This window comes from Oryx dammah, unplaced genomic scaffold (assembly GCF_014754425.2).
Source record: "Oryx dammah isolate SB20612 unplaced genomic scaffold, SCBI_Odam_1.1 HiC_scaffold_11077, whole genome shotgun sequence".
Lineage (NCBI taxonomy): Eukaryota > Metazoa > Chordata > Mammalia > Artiodactyla > Bovidae > Oryx > Oryx dammah.
Window position 1 is genome coordinate 5,283,612 of NW_024080471.1, and position 13,690 is coordinate 5,297,301.

A 13,690-nucleotide genomic window follows, 5' to 3' on the forward strand; every position below is an offset into this window, starting at 1 on the left:
TCTAGTTAGTTATATTTTAATTGCATTTTATGAAGGGATCCTAACCCTAAATTAACATGAGGGATTAGAGAAAGTCTCAGGAATACCATTCATTAACAACAGGTCTAGTATAGAAAGAACAATAAAAGAAGTCTCAAGTCAATCTTAAAAAAACACACACACAATATATTTGTGTTAAAAAAAAACACAGAGGAGAAATACATAATAAACTCCACATTTTTGTTTGAAACATGGTGAAGTAGCAAGTGTTTCCTGGATAGCTGCTAAACACTATGCTAAGTATATCAAACTCATTGCCATCACACAGAATGTCTTCTTAATTATATTCAATATGGAAGGCATTATAACATGGTGGTTAAGAGCTCAATCTCTGGAATTAGATTCGAGTCTCATTTTCAGTTCAAAAATTTTAATTTATACAACACAGATAATAGTAATACTTCATGCACACACAAACAGTGTAGAATGCTTATAAAGAATCTGGCATTGTGGCTGGAACAGAGTACCCAATGAATGTCTGACACCTTAGAAAGTAGATCTAACTGGAAATGTAGTTTCACTGATTTGTGGAATTTATTGTATTTTGGATATCTGAATTCTTGTTATACAATCAATTTGGTAACATGGTCTAACTGAACCTACCTGCTCACATGGTTCACAAGGCGTGTCTGCAATAACAGGTCTCTTCCTGGCAGAAGATTGTCACAGATGAGATGCTGGTTAGAACGGACCGCTACCCCATGGCAAACACAGAGAGAGCATAGGACATCCAGAACCTGAAAAGTGAAATCCCTTTCAGCTGGCTCTCATTCCCTCTTCAGCTTCAAGCAGCAGCAGTAATTTCCACAAACAGAAACACATTCCCTCCAGGTACCTCTGACCCAGTCACTTTAAACACGACAGCAATGTGTCCACTTATTTTCCACAAACTGAGAACTGCTCCATTCTCCCACTGCTGCTATGCATAAGCTCTACACAGTATTATCTGATTGACATTAAAAAGTGAAAACCATTAAAAATGTGACACATCTTTTAAAAATTATCTTTTGAAAGAGTATGTTTGAAATTATTCCAGAATTCATTTCAGGCAATAAAGTGGTTCACTTACCTTGTGATTTCTTCCATGCTTGTCTAAAAGTGAGATAATGGATTTTATATGGCCTTCTTTAATAATATTTAGAGCTTCTGGACTTTCTACTAACACACAGTGTAAAACTTCAAGAATACCTAAACAGAAAATAAAGAAAGGGGGAAAATATGATTAACTAGTCTACAATGATCAGTGACTTTCCTCTTCTCTATGTGTTTATTGAGGTGTTGACTGAATGTAGTATAATTATGCACTCAATGTGTTTGTCTCCAAATATCTGTGATAAGGGACAGCCAGTGTCTGGGAGGCAGGGCTGATAACCAAATATGATAACAAATAAAGAACAAGGCAAATATACAGTGTGCAGCTTAGTAAGCAATTAACTCTGCATACAGAGAAATGAAAGAAAGTAACATTTAAGTGGGGCCACAGAGAACTCATACATGACCATCTTCCAGACAGGAAACATGGGCTGACTGAAGTCTTGAATGCTGGGCAGAGCTGATGTGCCTGAGGTACAAAGCCAGTAGGAGGTGGAAGAGGTAGATTATGGCCAGTTTAGGAAGATTTCAGACGCTAAAAGCATAACTCTGCACTAATGCATCTAACCCATGGAGATTGTTCTCCATTCTTCTGGAGATTGTTTCTTGGTTTACAGAACAAGAGAAATATACAAGATTACACAAAAAGAAAAATACAGTATATAAAACCTGAATAAGAAGGGTGATATTTTGGGGCATTAATCATCAGAGAGGACAAAATAGAATATACATTTTCTTACAGTTTAAAACAGAAATAAGAAATAAATCTCATTATCAGAAATTTTAGTGTGAAATTGCAAAGCTAAATGTGTCCATGTGTATTTATACTTTCAAAGCAAGGCTGCCTTGTCAACAGTGAGAATGTAGTTCATTTGCAGCAATTAAACATAACATTTAGAACATGTGATCACTGTCTGAGCACTACCTAGTACTAAGAAGGATCTCAAAGGAACCTTGTAGAAAGGTTTATTCGTTTCTAATGGAGGTCACTTTCTCAGAACAGAAATGTAAAGTACTCAGGTGTACAAACTGTATAGAAGTTTTTCACTATAATTGTCACAAATGACACTTGATCTGAACCCCAATCCATTACAAGGGCTGTTAATGCTAATTTCTTCACCATTGACTTAATTCTTCAAAACATATAAATGTAAATTCAGTGAAAAAAAAATACCCAAAAAGGTTAAATTAATTTTTGGTGTGGTTCAATATCTGTTGTTGTATCCCCAAAATCCATGCCAGTTGAAAATCAAAGAGACTAGAAAATAATCGTACAATAGACTAATGAATAAATTAAAGAGATTTTTATATAAAGTTATGGAAGTTATTTTTGCTATTAAAAAAGTAAGCAATAAAATAAACTCCTTTATTCCAAGCACAAAGAAACTAAAATAACAGAAAGGGAAAAGCATTTTTAATAGATTAGTCATCCTGATGTCATATGTCATTCTGATGTTTTTTGTTTTATTCCTATTTCATATTACTATAGAGCACATGGCTGCCTATATTTATAAATAAAGTTGTACTGTGTATACACATCCATTCATTGACACATCTTCTTGGCACTAAAAGTATGACTCTGCAGCAGTGCAGCCTAACCAATGGAGCTCAATCACTCTCCTGGATGTTTACAGTAGAAAATGTTTCTTAGTTTCCAAAGCATGAGAAACATCAAATAATACAAAGGGTGCCTTTGCACTAAAAAGGCAGAGTTGAGTGGCTACAGCAACAAAGCCCTGTGATCCCAGAGCCTAAAATATTTACTATCTGGCCTTTTACATAAAAAGTTTATCAATCTCTGATATAAAATGTAATTATTAAGAAAAAAAGTTAGAAGATTTTTAAAAAACAATTATTTCTGTAAATAAACATTCATGAAAGCCAACAGCATTTACACACCTAAGTATATCAGAAAAGATTAAAGACTAAATTTTTGGAAAGAACAACACGTATCAAAAATATAAGAATAGCAATGTGAAAAGAAATCTCTGATTTTTCTCATGTTCAACCTATTTTAATGGGTTTTCAGAGTTTTAAGTTATCAATTTTTTTTTTCCAATGGAGCCATATCAGATCCAACAAATAAGCAAACAGTTGAAAAGAACTAACTGCCACTGAGAAATGAAAATTTTCCTGCCATACCAATAAATAAGGATATCATAGTCATCAGCAATTCCAGCCCTCCAAGATTAGCTGGTGAGCCCTAAGGGCACTCAGGAAGGAGAAGAATATCTGTGATACAACAGCCATCAGGCTGTAGCCACTCCCTAAGGTGAGCCCCAAGGGAGCTCAGGATGTGAAAAACCCAGATAGGTGAGGTTACATATCAAAGGAATGATTTCATTAGCCCAGACTCTTGCACCTTCCCATATATAGAAAAGCTATAAATTCCTTAAGTTGGTATATCTGGTTTTCTTTAATTAACAATAATATTTTAATGTTCAGACTGCCTGCCCTTTGTTGTAAAACTTTTATATAACCTGGCTCCTCCCCCTGCCTCCTAGGAGCACTTTTCTCAGAGTTACTTGAGATGCTGTCTCCCAGGCCTGAAGTCCTACAAATTCCCACAAAACAAAACATAACTCAACTTCTAGGTTGTCATTATTTTTTAAGTCAAAACCTCTGATTCTGAAAATACAAAATGGAAGAAAACAGTTTTTCATTTCAAATGTTGGAATAAAATGCAGGTAAACTGTTTTTTGTTTTATAATAATAAATTCCTAAAGGAAAACAAATTAGAAACACCAAAAGAATAATTTTCAAAAAGTCAAGACTAGCAAGACTGACAGCATTATGCATCTATATAAATCATACTGATATATGCCTCAAAAGCCTGTGTAAAAAATAAGAGAAACAATGCTTAACATTATAATGGCAACAGTTGACTAAAGATGATTTAACATTTAAATTTTAAATTCACTGAATAAAACCCAGGAATGGCAATACCACATAAAATTTATGGTGAGCTTCTCAAAGAAAAACTTGAAATCTTGGTAGATTATAACAGAATTATCTGAATGAAAGAATTATGAGTATGCTGCTGCTGCTGCTAAGTCGCTTCAGTCGTGTCCGACTCTGTGTGACCCCACAGACGGCAGCCCACCAGGCTTCCCCATCCCTGGGATTCTCCAGGCAAGAACACTGGAGTGGGTTGCCATTTCCTTCTCCAAGGCATGAAAGTGAAAAGTGAAAGTGAAGTCGCTCTACACAGTGTTAAAAAAAAAAAAAAACCCAAATAAGACAAAAATTTTATTTTATAAATTTAATTGATGAGGAAGAGTTAAAATTTTACCTCCTTTTGCCTCTGTAACTCAAAGTTTGGATCACGTAGGTCATGTAGTCTCAGAAAGTGGAGACTTGCAATATGAGGAACTGGAGTTTATCTCACTCACCCTTGTCCTGCTCTTTGCAATCGCCCAGCCCCTGCAAACCTGCTTAATCATGCCTGTCCAGGCCAGGCATCACCCTCCCCATCTTGACCACTGTTCCTGCACGTGCAAAAACCCCTTAGTTTAAACCAGCCTTAGTTTAAACCCCTTAGTTTAAAACAACTAGTGTTGCCCACTACAGTATGTCTATGAAAACTCCATAATCCCTTTGTTCGGGGCTCAGAGCTTGTGAACTCCTCTGGGCCTGCCGGTGTAATAAACCTGAATTCTCCAACTCTCCGAGTGTGGTGCTTAGCTTCTCCAGTACTGGTTTCTGCAACATTTCTGGAGGCCCCAGCGAGATTCCAACCATGTCGGCCCCTTGAGCAGCCCAACTGGTGGCTCAGCCTGGCTGGAGTGAAGGAACCCTGAGACAAACAAGGAGGGGCCCCGCCTGATGGTATTCAGGGTCTCTTTTGGACCAGTGTTCTGACTCTCCAAACAGCTGTGCCCCAACTGGACTCAGTGGAGGGATGGACCAACTCACCAGGAATGGCCACAGGATAAGGTGAGGCCCCAGGGTCCAAGCAAGATAAGGTGAGTTCCCAAGCAGGAACCTACCCCAAGGACTGATCACCTCCTTGGGGCTCACAGGAAGGGAGCATCAGATAGGGAGACCTGGGGACTCAGGAGAAGGGAGGCATCATGACTGATCACCTCCTTGGGGCTCCCAGGAAGGGTGCAACAGTTAAGGAAACCTGGGGACTCAGGAGAAGGGAGGCATTGTGATAACCTCTGAATGATTGTGAGTGCCTGATTGCTAATTGAATGGAGTGAGAGAATTTTTTTCTTTTTGGAAACTGCAAAACCAATTCTTCTTGCATATGCAATTAAAAACAACTAGCTTGAAAAAGACCTGCCCAGGGAAAAGCTTGAAGTTAACCCTTTCCATGTCCTTGAAATACACAGCCAGCTTTGCCTGAGACCTCATCCTTGGGCAAATTAGAACATAAAGGGGGGGGGGGGAAGGGGGGGTTTCAAAAAGATATTTTAAATCTCAAACAGAAAACTATAAGATCTCTGTCAGTCTATCTGTCTGGATTTATGTATGTCTTGGTATATGTCTTTTTTCTGATAGTATTGTTGAAGTTGTAAATGAGTTCTAATTTAATTGGCCTAAAGAAAAATAAGCACTTATAAATCAAACAATTCTAAATACAAGAAAAATTAACCTAAATAAATTTCAAATTCAAGTGAATTGGGAAATAGTCAATATTAAATACTAGTATTAATGTTTGTTTGCTGATCTAAGCCTTATGACCCAGCAATCCCACTGTTGGGCATACACACAGAGAAAACCAGAATTGAAAGAGACACATGTACCCCAATGTTCATTGCAGCATTGTTTATAATAGCCAGGACATGGAAACAACCTAGATGTCCATCAGTAGATGAATGGATAAGAAAGCTGTGGTACATATACACAATGGAGTATTACTCAGCCATTAAAAAGAATACATTTGAATCAGTTCTGATGAGATGGATGAAACTGGAGCCGATTATACAGAGTGAAGTGAGCCAGAAAGAAAAACACCAATACAGTATACTAACACATATATATGGAATTTAGGAAGATGGCAATGATGACCCTGTATGCAGGACAGCAAAAAAGACACAGATGTGTATAGTGGACTTTCGGACTCAGAGGGAGAGGGAGAGGGTGTGATGATTTGGGAGAATGGCATGGAAACATGTATAATATCATGTAAGAATCGAAATGCCAGTCTATGTCTGATGCAGGATATGACACGCTTGGGGCTGACGCGCGGGGATGACCCAGAGAGATGTTGTGGGGAGGGGGGTGGGAGGGGGGCTCATGTTTGGGAACACATGTACACCTGTGGTGGATTCATGTCAATCTATGCCAAAACCAATATAGAATTGTAAAGTAAAAATTAAAAATAAATAAATAAATTTAAAAAAAAAAAAGAAAGTAGGATGTATGTTTTTAATAAAGAAGATATAAAAAATAAAATCACATTTAATAAAGGGAAAAGAAAGTAGGTCTGACTTACAGGTGGTTGTTACAGAAAGTGATTAAAAGGTTTGTGGAAGGTGAACCCTGAAAAAGTTTTGTACATGGTTAGGACTGACCAAGTTTAAAATAAATTTAATTAAGCTTACCTAAATGAGTTTAAAGTAAGATGGTGCAAAAACCTAAATTCGGCCTCTCTGTTAAAAGAGGACATACTTTCTTCAGATGTTGAATGCTTTTAATAATAGATTTAAGTTTTTTTTACCTCTTAATTGCTCTGTTCTATATTTACCTTTGAAATCTTTTGTTAACTTTGGCTAAGTAAATAACTATTATTTCACAGTAACTTATATGATCCTATGTGACTGTTATAAACTCTTTTGGTATTTACCGACAAAACTTCCTAAATAACTTGACTTCTAGCTAACTTTGGGATGCTTCAGAGGGCCCCTGAGACATCCCAAAGAGCTATTAAGCTACCTGGGTTCATTGAACATGTTAAATTACATGGGAAGTACTGATAAAGGAATGAAAAATCTTTTCAGGTTATGCTGTACGGTTGATGTTACTACTATAGATATTCTAAAATTATGTGAAATTCATATAGATCTGATGTGCCCTGATAAAATATGGTCACTTATAATTCTAGTTATCATATTAAAGTGTTATGACCAGGTTTCTTTGTCAATTGCAATAGAATCAGATTCTAAATATGCCTTCTATGGTTTTACTCTCATGCCTTTAGAAGAATACTGCTAGTTCTTCAAGATTTGTGGAAAAGACTTTCTAAGATTAAACAGATAAACAAATTTTGTTATTAACTGTAAGCTCGTACCAGGCTGGAATTTGGTCTTCTTTCTGTTTAGAGAACAAAGTTTTCTTAAAATACAGCTTTCGATAACAGATTATGAATTTCTTTGCCTTTAAGTGATATATATGTTTTAAAGTCTTTTTGTTTCTTTGGTAAAGTAATAAACATTATTTAAGATTATGGTACATGTAGACAAAGCTCATTCTGCTTCTACAAAAAATAACCCCATATGGTTAGACTTTTGCTATCTTGATTAAAACATGGCGATAGTGTGCTCTTAAATCAGGAAATTAAAAATGGATAAACAACAGCTGAAAATCAAAGAGCCAGGGCTATGGAAAATCCAAGATAGCTGCTTGGCTTTTCCCAGCTCCCTGACACACCTCATTTTTAGTTGATGGGTTAAAGCCTTACCTGGCTACACTGTTAATACCCTCACAGTGAGTTCTTCAAAAAAAGAAAAAATTATGTTTCACTAAATATTAAGTTCTAGTTTTGTTAATTAAGGTCTGTGCTTACTAAGACTCACTTGTGAGATAGTTTCTTGTTATGCTATATTGTTAAAAGGTTTAATTACGTTATTAAAAAGAACACTCTTAAGATTGTTTCTAAAGCTTATCTTAGTCTTTGGATAAAGGTCAGATGCTCCATGATGTACAACCAGGAGATTAACACTTGGCTATAATCATTTAATGGAGACAGATGACCTGGGGTATACCAGGCTATACTCAATGAAAGTTCTTAACTTAAATTCTTGCTTGTGAACTTACTTATGACTGCTAGCTATATTATTTTCTATGTAGCTTGTTTCAGAAGATTATATCTTATGTTACCAAATGTGTGACTGAGCCTGTGATAAAATGCTGATATGCAGTTCCATATGAGATCAATAATTATAATAATGTAACTCTAGATATGGGAAGAAGCAACAAGAGGAAATATTTTCCTGGACCAAGAGGTTAGTAAGACAGGTATGGTCCAGAGACTTTTGCTACTTAAAAGGCCTGGTCTAGTGACAACACATTGAGTGGCCTGTCAATGGAATCTTTGTTAGACCTGAGAAAGAGCCTTCCCAGCACCACGGGACACAATGACCATGAAATGCCCCCAAACATGGTCAAATATGTGGCCATAAAGGGGCCCTGCTGACTGGAAGTTAGCCCTTGCCAGCTACCTCTACAAAGATTAAGTCATAACCACTACAAGATGCTGACCTTCAACACCCCCTTGAAAGGAGTTCAGGGTGGAAACAAGAAATAAGGCACTCTGTGCTCTGGGAAAATCCAGAAAAACAGGCCTTCAGATAGTCAGATGTTTTCAGGTAAAGATTTGTATGAGTCCAAATTCTTGCATCTTCTCATACCTAGAGAAACACTAATATCGCAAACCAGTGTCTGGACCTGGTTCTCCTAGCTAGCACATCAGCAGCTTTCCTAGGTCTATTAATCTTTGGGCAATATATCTTTAACTTTCTTGATAAGTTTGTTTCTCCAAGTACTAGTACGACAAGAATATCCCCCAGCTAACACCTAGACAGCGCTAGAACAAGCTGCCTTATTCTGTGGACTCTCACTGCCCTCCGTAAATGAACTCCAAGATCCTCAGACTATTCTCCCTTTGAGATCTTATATGGGAGACCACCCCCAGTGATTAAAAATGCTCAAGGGAGACCACCAACAACTAGCTGACCTGGAGATGTCCCAACACCTCCAGGCAATGGGAGAAGCCTTCCACCATATTGCCCATTCCACTGGGCAACTGGGTTCACCCCATCAGCCAGGAGATGAGGTATGGGTTAAAGACTGGAAAAAGGAACCACTTCAGCCAGTTTGGACAGGCCCTCACACGGTCATCCTGACAACCCCTACTGCTGATAAAGTTACGGGTGTCATCCCTCAGATCCACCACACCAGAGTCAAGAAGGCAGCAACTTCCTGTGATGAAGACACCTGGAAAGCAGTTCAGGACCCCAAAAACCTCCTCAAGGGCTGGTTCCAAAAACAACAACCCTTACCCATGAAGGATGCTGAGCCCTGCTCTAGTCACTCTGGGAGCTGACTAGTCAACACACCACAGAAGCTTAAGGATTCTACAGCCTTACTCCAGCCACACTCCAGCAGCTGGCTGGTCAGCACATGGTGGAAGCTTGAGGATCCGGCTATCAAAATATCAATGGATCATAAAAAGGAGACAGGAACTAGCAAACTCCTGGGGTAACTGGAACAATATCTGGAGCTGAACATTGTGACTTCTCCCTTTAGCCAGTCCTCTCTTCATGTTCTTTGTGGCAGTCTTGTTTGGCCCTGTATTCGAAATGCAATTACCCAGTTCACAACCTTTCGGATTGAATCCATAAAGTTACAAATGGTAATAGCTCAATATAGCCACCTAAACGATGGGGAGCTCTGAATATCCTACCAAAACATGAGATGATGCTTTCTACAACAAGTGACAGAAGCATCAAGAGCAGGGAATGAAGAGGAATAGTTAAAATTTTACCTCCTTTTGCCTCTGTAACTCACCTTGCCCCTTGCAAAGTCTGGATCACATAGGTCATGTAGTCTCAAAAAGTCAGGATTTGCAATCCTAGGAACTGGAGTTTATCTCACTCACCCTTGCCCTGCTGTTTGCAATCACCCAGCCCCTGCACACCTGCTTAATCATGCCTGTCCAGGTCAGGCATTCCCCTGCCCATCTTGACCACTGTTCCTGCGCACACGAGAACCCTAGCCTAGTAACAGCTAGTGTTGCCCACTACAGTCTGTCTATAAAAACTCTGTAACCCCTTAGTTTGGGGCTCAGAGCTTGGAGTGTTAACTCCTCTGGGCCTGCCTGAGTTCTCCAACTCTCTGAGTGTGGTGCTTGGTTTCTTGAGTACTGGTTTCTGCAACATAATAACTTTTATAGAAATGATTTGTGAAGTTTCTAATAATGACACAGAAATGTATAATATAAACTTTCAAGAGTAGATACAAAACTGGATATATATTAGGATTGCAACTATGTAAAAGATATTTATTGGTATAATAATACATATATTTCAAAAAATATCAAAAGTTATCACATCAGGATGTTAGTACGAGTTATTGCTGGAGTATGTACAACTCAGTTTGAACTGGCAAGTCCACTTCTGTGTGGCTTTTGTTCACTAAATGTGTGCTACGGTGGTACATGATCCCAGGCTGATTTAATCTGTGGATGTGGAACTGCACATACAGAGCCAACTGTAAAGTTACACATGGATTTTCAAGAGCACAGACAGTCAGCAACCGGGAGCCCCATGATGTTCAAGGGTCAACTGTTCTTCTCTTCCAAAATTTTGTCCACTCAATGAAAGGAGCAAACAAAACTTTTAAAGCAGAAAATATTTCAAGGTTCTGGTTCAAGGTAGTGATATTGGCATGCCTGGCGTGCTGCAGTCCACGGGGTCGCAAAGAGTCGGCATTGGAAGATCCTGAACTCACCTCCTCCCAAGGACACACTACATCTACATGTATATATGGAACAGTTTCATTTTAAAGGAACTAAAAAACTGAGTGAATCCTATATATCAGGCAAACACACACACACGCAAAAACCCGCCTTGAATCGGTGTGAAAGGCTTTTACACGATCTTGCTATAAACCCTACTCCCAGAGCCATTTGCCTTAAAATGTTTATGGCTGTAACTTCCTGAATTGTTTATATTCTCATGAGCAAGAAAAAATCTTTGAGGATGTAATGAAGTGTCTGGAAAGAACTTAATGGTATTGGAAGCGTCCACGTGCTGGGATGGGGGAGCATGCTCTTCCCAGTATTTCCTCCAGGTGAAGTACAATGGCTCAGTTTTCTTTTGTCATGAGACTTACGTGTTGGTTACTTGGCTTCTAAAACTATGAGAGCGCCATCTGGGATCAAACTTAACTGTCCTACTTTCTGATCACGGCTCATGCCCAGGGCTTTCCAAGATTGAACCAAATTTGTTGAGGGTCTGTATGGAAAAACTGGAAATAAGCCACAGAGTTGAAGTCTTGTATTTGGTCTAATTTTACCTACCAGGAGGAATCTAATCAGGAGATTTTACCTTGTGCCAAGTAGGCACAAGGTCACTGGTGAACTTTCACCAGTCCATTTCAGAGAAGGAGTGAAAAGAATCAGACTGGTAGCCACTCCAACACAGAAGACCCTTTGGGGTCAATTGTGAGAAATAATACATGCAAAGTTTTTAGAATAGGGCTTGGATCCAAGTATTATTATATAAACACCTGTTGTTATTTTATGGTTGTAACAAAATAACATAAAAGACAAATAAAGTGAAATAAAAAGGACCAGTAAGGAAACATTATAAACTATGTTTCACTTTACACAGAGGATAAAAATTAAAAAATAGGAAAAGGTAGAGAAATGCTGAATGTACAACTCTGATTAGAAGAAAATTTCAGGAAAAAATAAAAACCCATTGATCAGCAGCAACACAGAAAAGCTCATGTGTAAATCAACTATACTTCAATAAAAATAAAAGGTGAAGCTTCATTTCTGTCCATGGCAATGGGAGAGAAGTTCAGTATCCAAGAGAACTAGAAACCAATCCTGTAAAAGGTAGAGATCACTGTGATTTTGTTTTTAATAAGCAATTTTTATTAAGTGAGTCCTTCCTGGATTATCCAGCTATTCTAGGAAAAGATTTCCTCTTTTTTATTTCTCTAGTTAACCAGGATTCTGTAGAGTAGATGAGTGCACAGTTGTTCAGCTGTGTCCAGTTCTTTGTGGTCCCATGGACTGTAGCCCACCAGGCTCCTCCATCCATGGGATTCGCTAGGCAAGAATACTGCCATTTCCTCCTCCAAGGGGTCTTCCAGATCCAGGGACTGAACCCATGTCTCCTATGTCTCCTGGCAGGCAGATTCTTTACCACTGTGCCACATGGGAAGCCCGGATTTTATGGAATGCCACCCTAAAAGACCACATGCAGGGAGAAACAAAAACAGCAGAAGGAGTGAACACTCCCATCTTCATACCAACTATGGAGATTCTAAGGAGGCAGGATGGAAACCTGAATTCTAGGAACTGCCCAAAAAACTCCTGGGAGACAAAGGCTCTCTTGACTTGGTGGAGATAGTGGCTGCAGCCTGGATGGAGACCAGGCACCCAGGACAGGTGGGACAAGTATTAATATAAGGCTGCTGTAAGACAACTGCTTGCCCTTGGCTGCAAAATGGGTAGCAGCAGCCCAGGTGGCTGGAGCCAGTATAATTTTAGGAGAGTACTAGAATCCTCCAAGGACAGGGAAGTGACCATAACAGGTGCCAACTGACCACCTGCCCTTGGGAATTCACCCTTTCACATGCTCATCTAAATTTTTAGGTGGCTGGTTAGTTAGAGGCTAGGGAGACCACTTCGGTATATATGCTCCTTTCTGAGGTGTAAAGACCTGGCATACAAAAGCCATCTTTCTATAAAAGCCCCTAAAGTCAGGAACAAGACAAGGGTGCCCATTCTCAACAATACTATTCAACATAGTTTTGGAAGTTTTAGCCACAGCAATCAGAGAAGAAAAATAACTAAAAGGAATCCAGACTGAAAAAGAAGTAAAACTCTCACTGTTCCTCACATAGATCTCACATAGAGGATCCTCACATAGATTCTTCACATGATCCTCTACATAGAAAACCTTAAAAACTCCACCAGAAAATTACTAGAGCTAATCAATGAATATAGTAAAGTTGCAGGATATAAAATTAACACACAGAAATCCCTTGCATTCCTATATACTAACAATGAGAAAACAGAAAGAGAAATTAAGGAAACAATTCCATTCACCACTGCAACAAAAAGAATAAAATAATTAGGAATAAATCTACCTAAAGAAACAAAAGACCTATATATAGAAAACTATAAAACATTGATGAAAGAAATCAAAGATGACACAAATAGAAGGAGAAATATACCATGTTCATGGATCGAAAGAATCAATATAGTAAAAATGAGTAAAGTGCCCAAAGCAATCTATAGATTCAATGCAATCCCTATCAAGCCACCAATGGTATTTTTCACAGAATTAGAGCAAATAATTCCACAATCTGTATGGAAATACAAAAAGCCTCAAATAGCCAAAGCAATCCTGAGAAAGAGGAATGGAATTGGAGGAATCAACCTGCCTGACTTGAGAATATACTACAAAGCTACAGTCATCAAGACAGTATGATATTGGCACAAAGAAATATAGCTCAATAGAACAAAATAGAAAGCCCAGAGATAAATCTATGCACCTATGGACACCTTATCTTTGACACAGGAGGCAAGAATATACAATGGAGAAAAGACAATCTCTTTAAAAAGTGGTGCTGGGAAAACTGGTCAAAGAGT

The 13,690-nt window shown here is 38.5% G+C and overlaps 1 protein-coding gene across 1 annotated transcript in view; it reads right to left on the reverse strand.

Annotated features, from left to right (window-relative positions):
- Positions 1-13,690, reverse strand: part of LOC120860476 (ryanodine receptor 2-like) — an 804,098-nt gene that overhangs the window by 353,697 nt on the left and 436,711 nt on the right. The window contains exons 18-19 of the mRNA XM_040236295.1: positions 1,109-1,227; positions 643-776 (exon numbers count right to left, since the gene is read on the reverse strand). Of these exons, the coding sequence (XP_040092229.1) occupies positions 643-776; positions 1,109-1,227 (253 nt within the window). The remainder of the gene's footprint in view (positions 1-642; positions 777-1,108; positions 1,228-13,690) is intronic.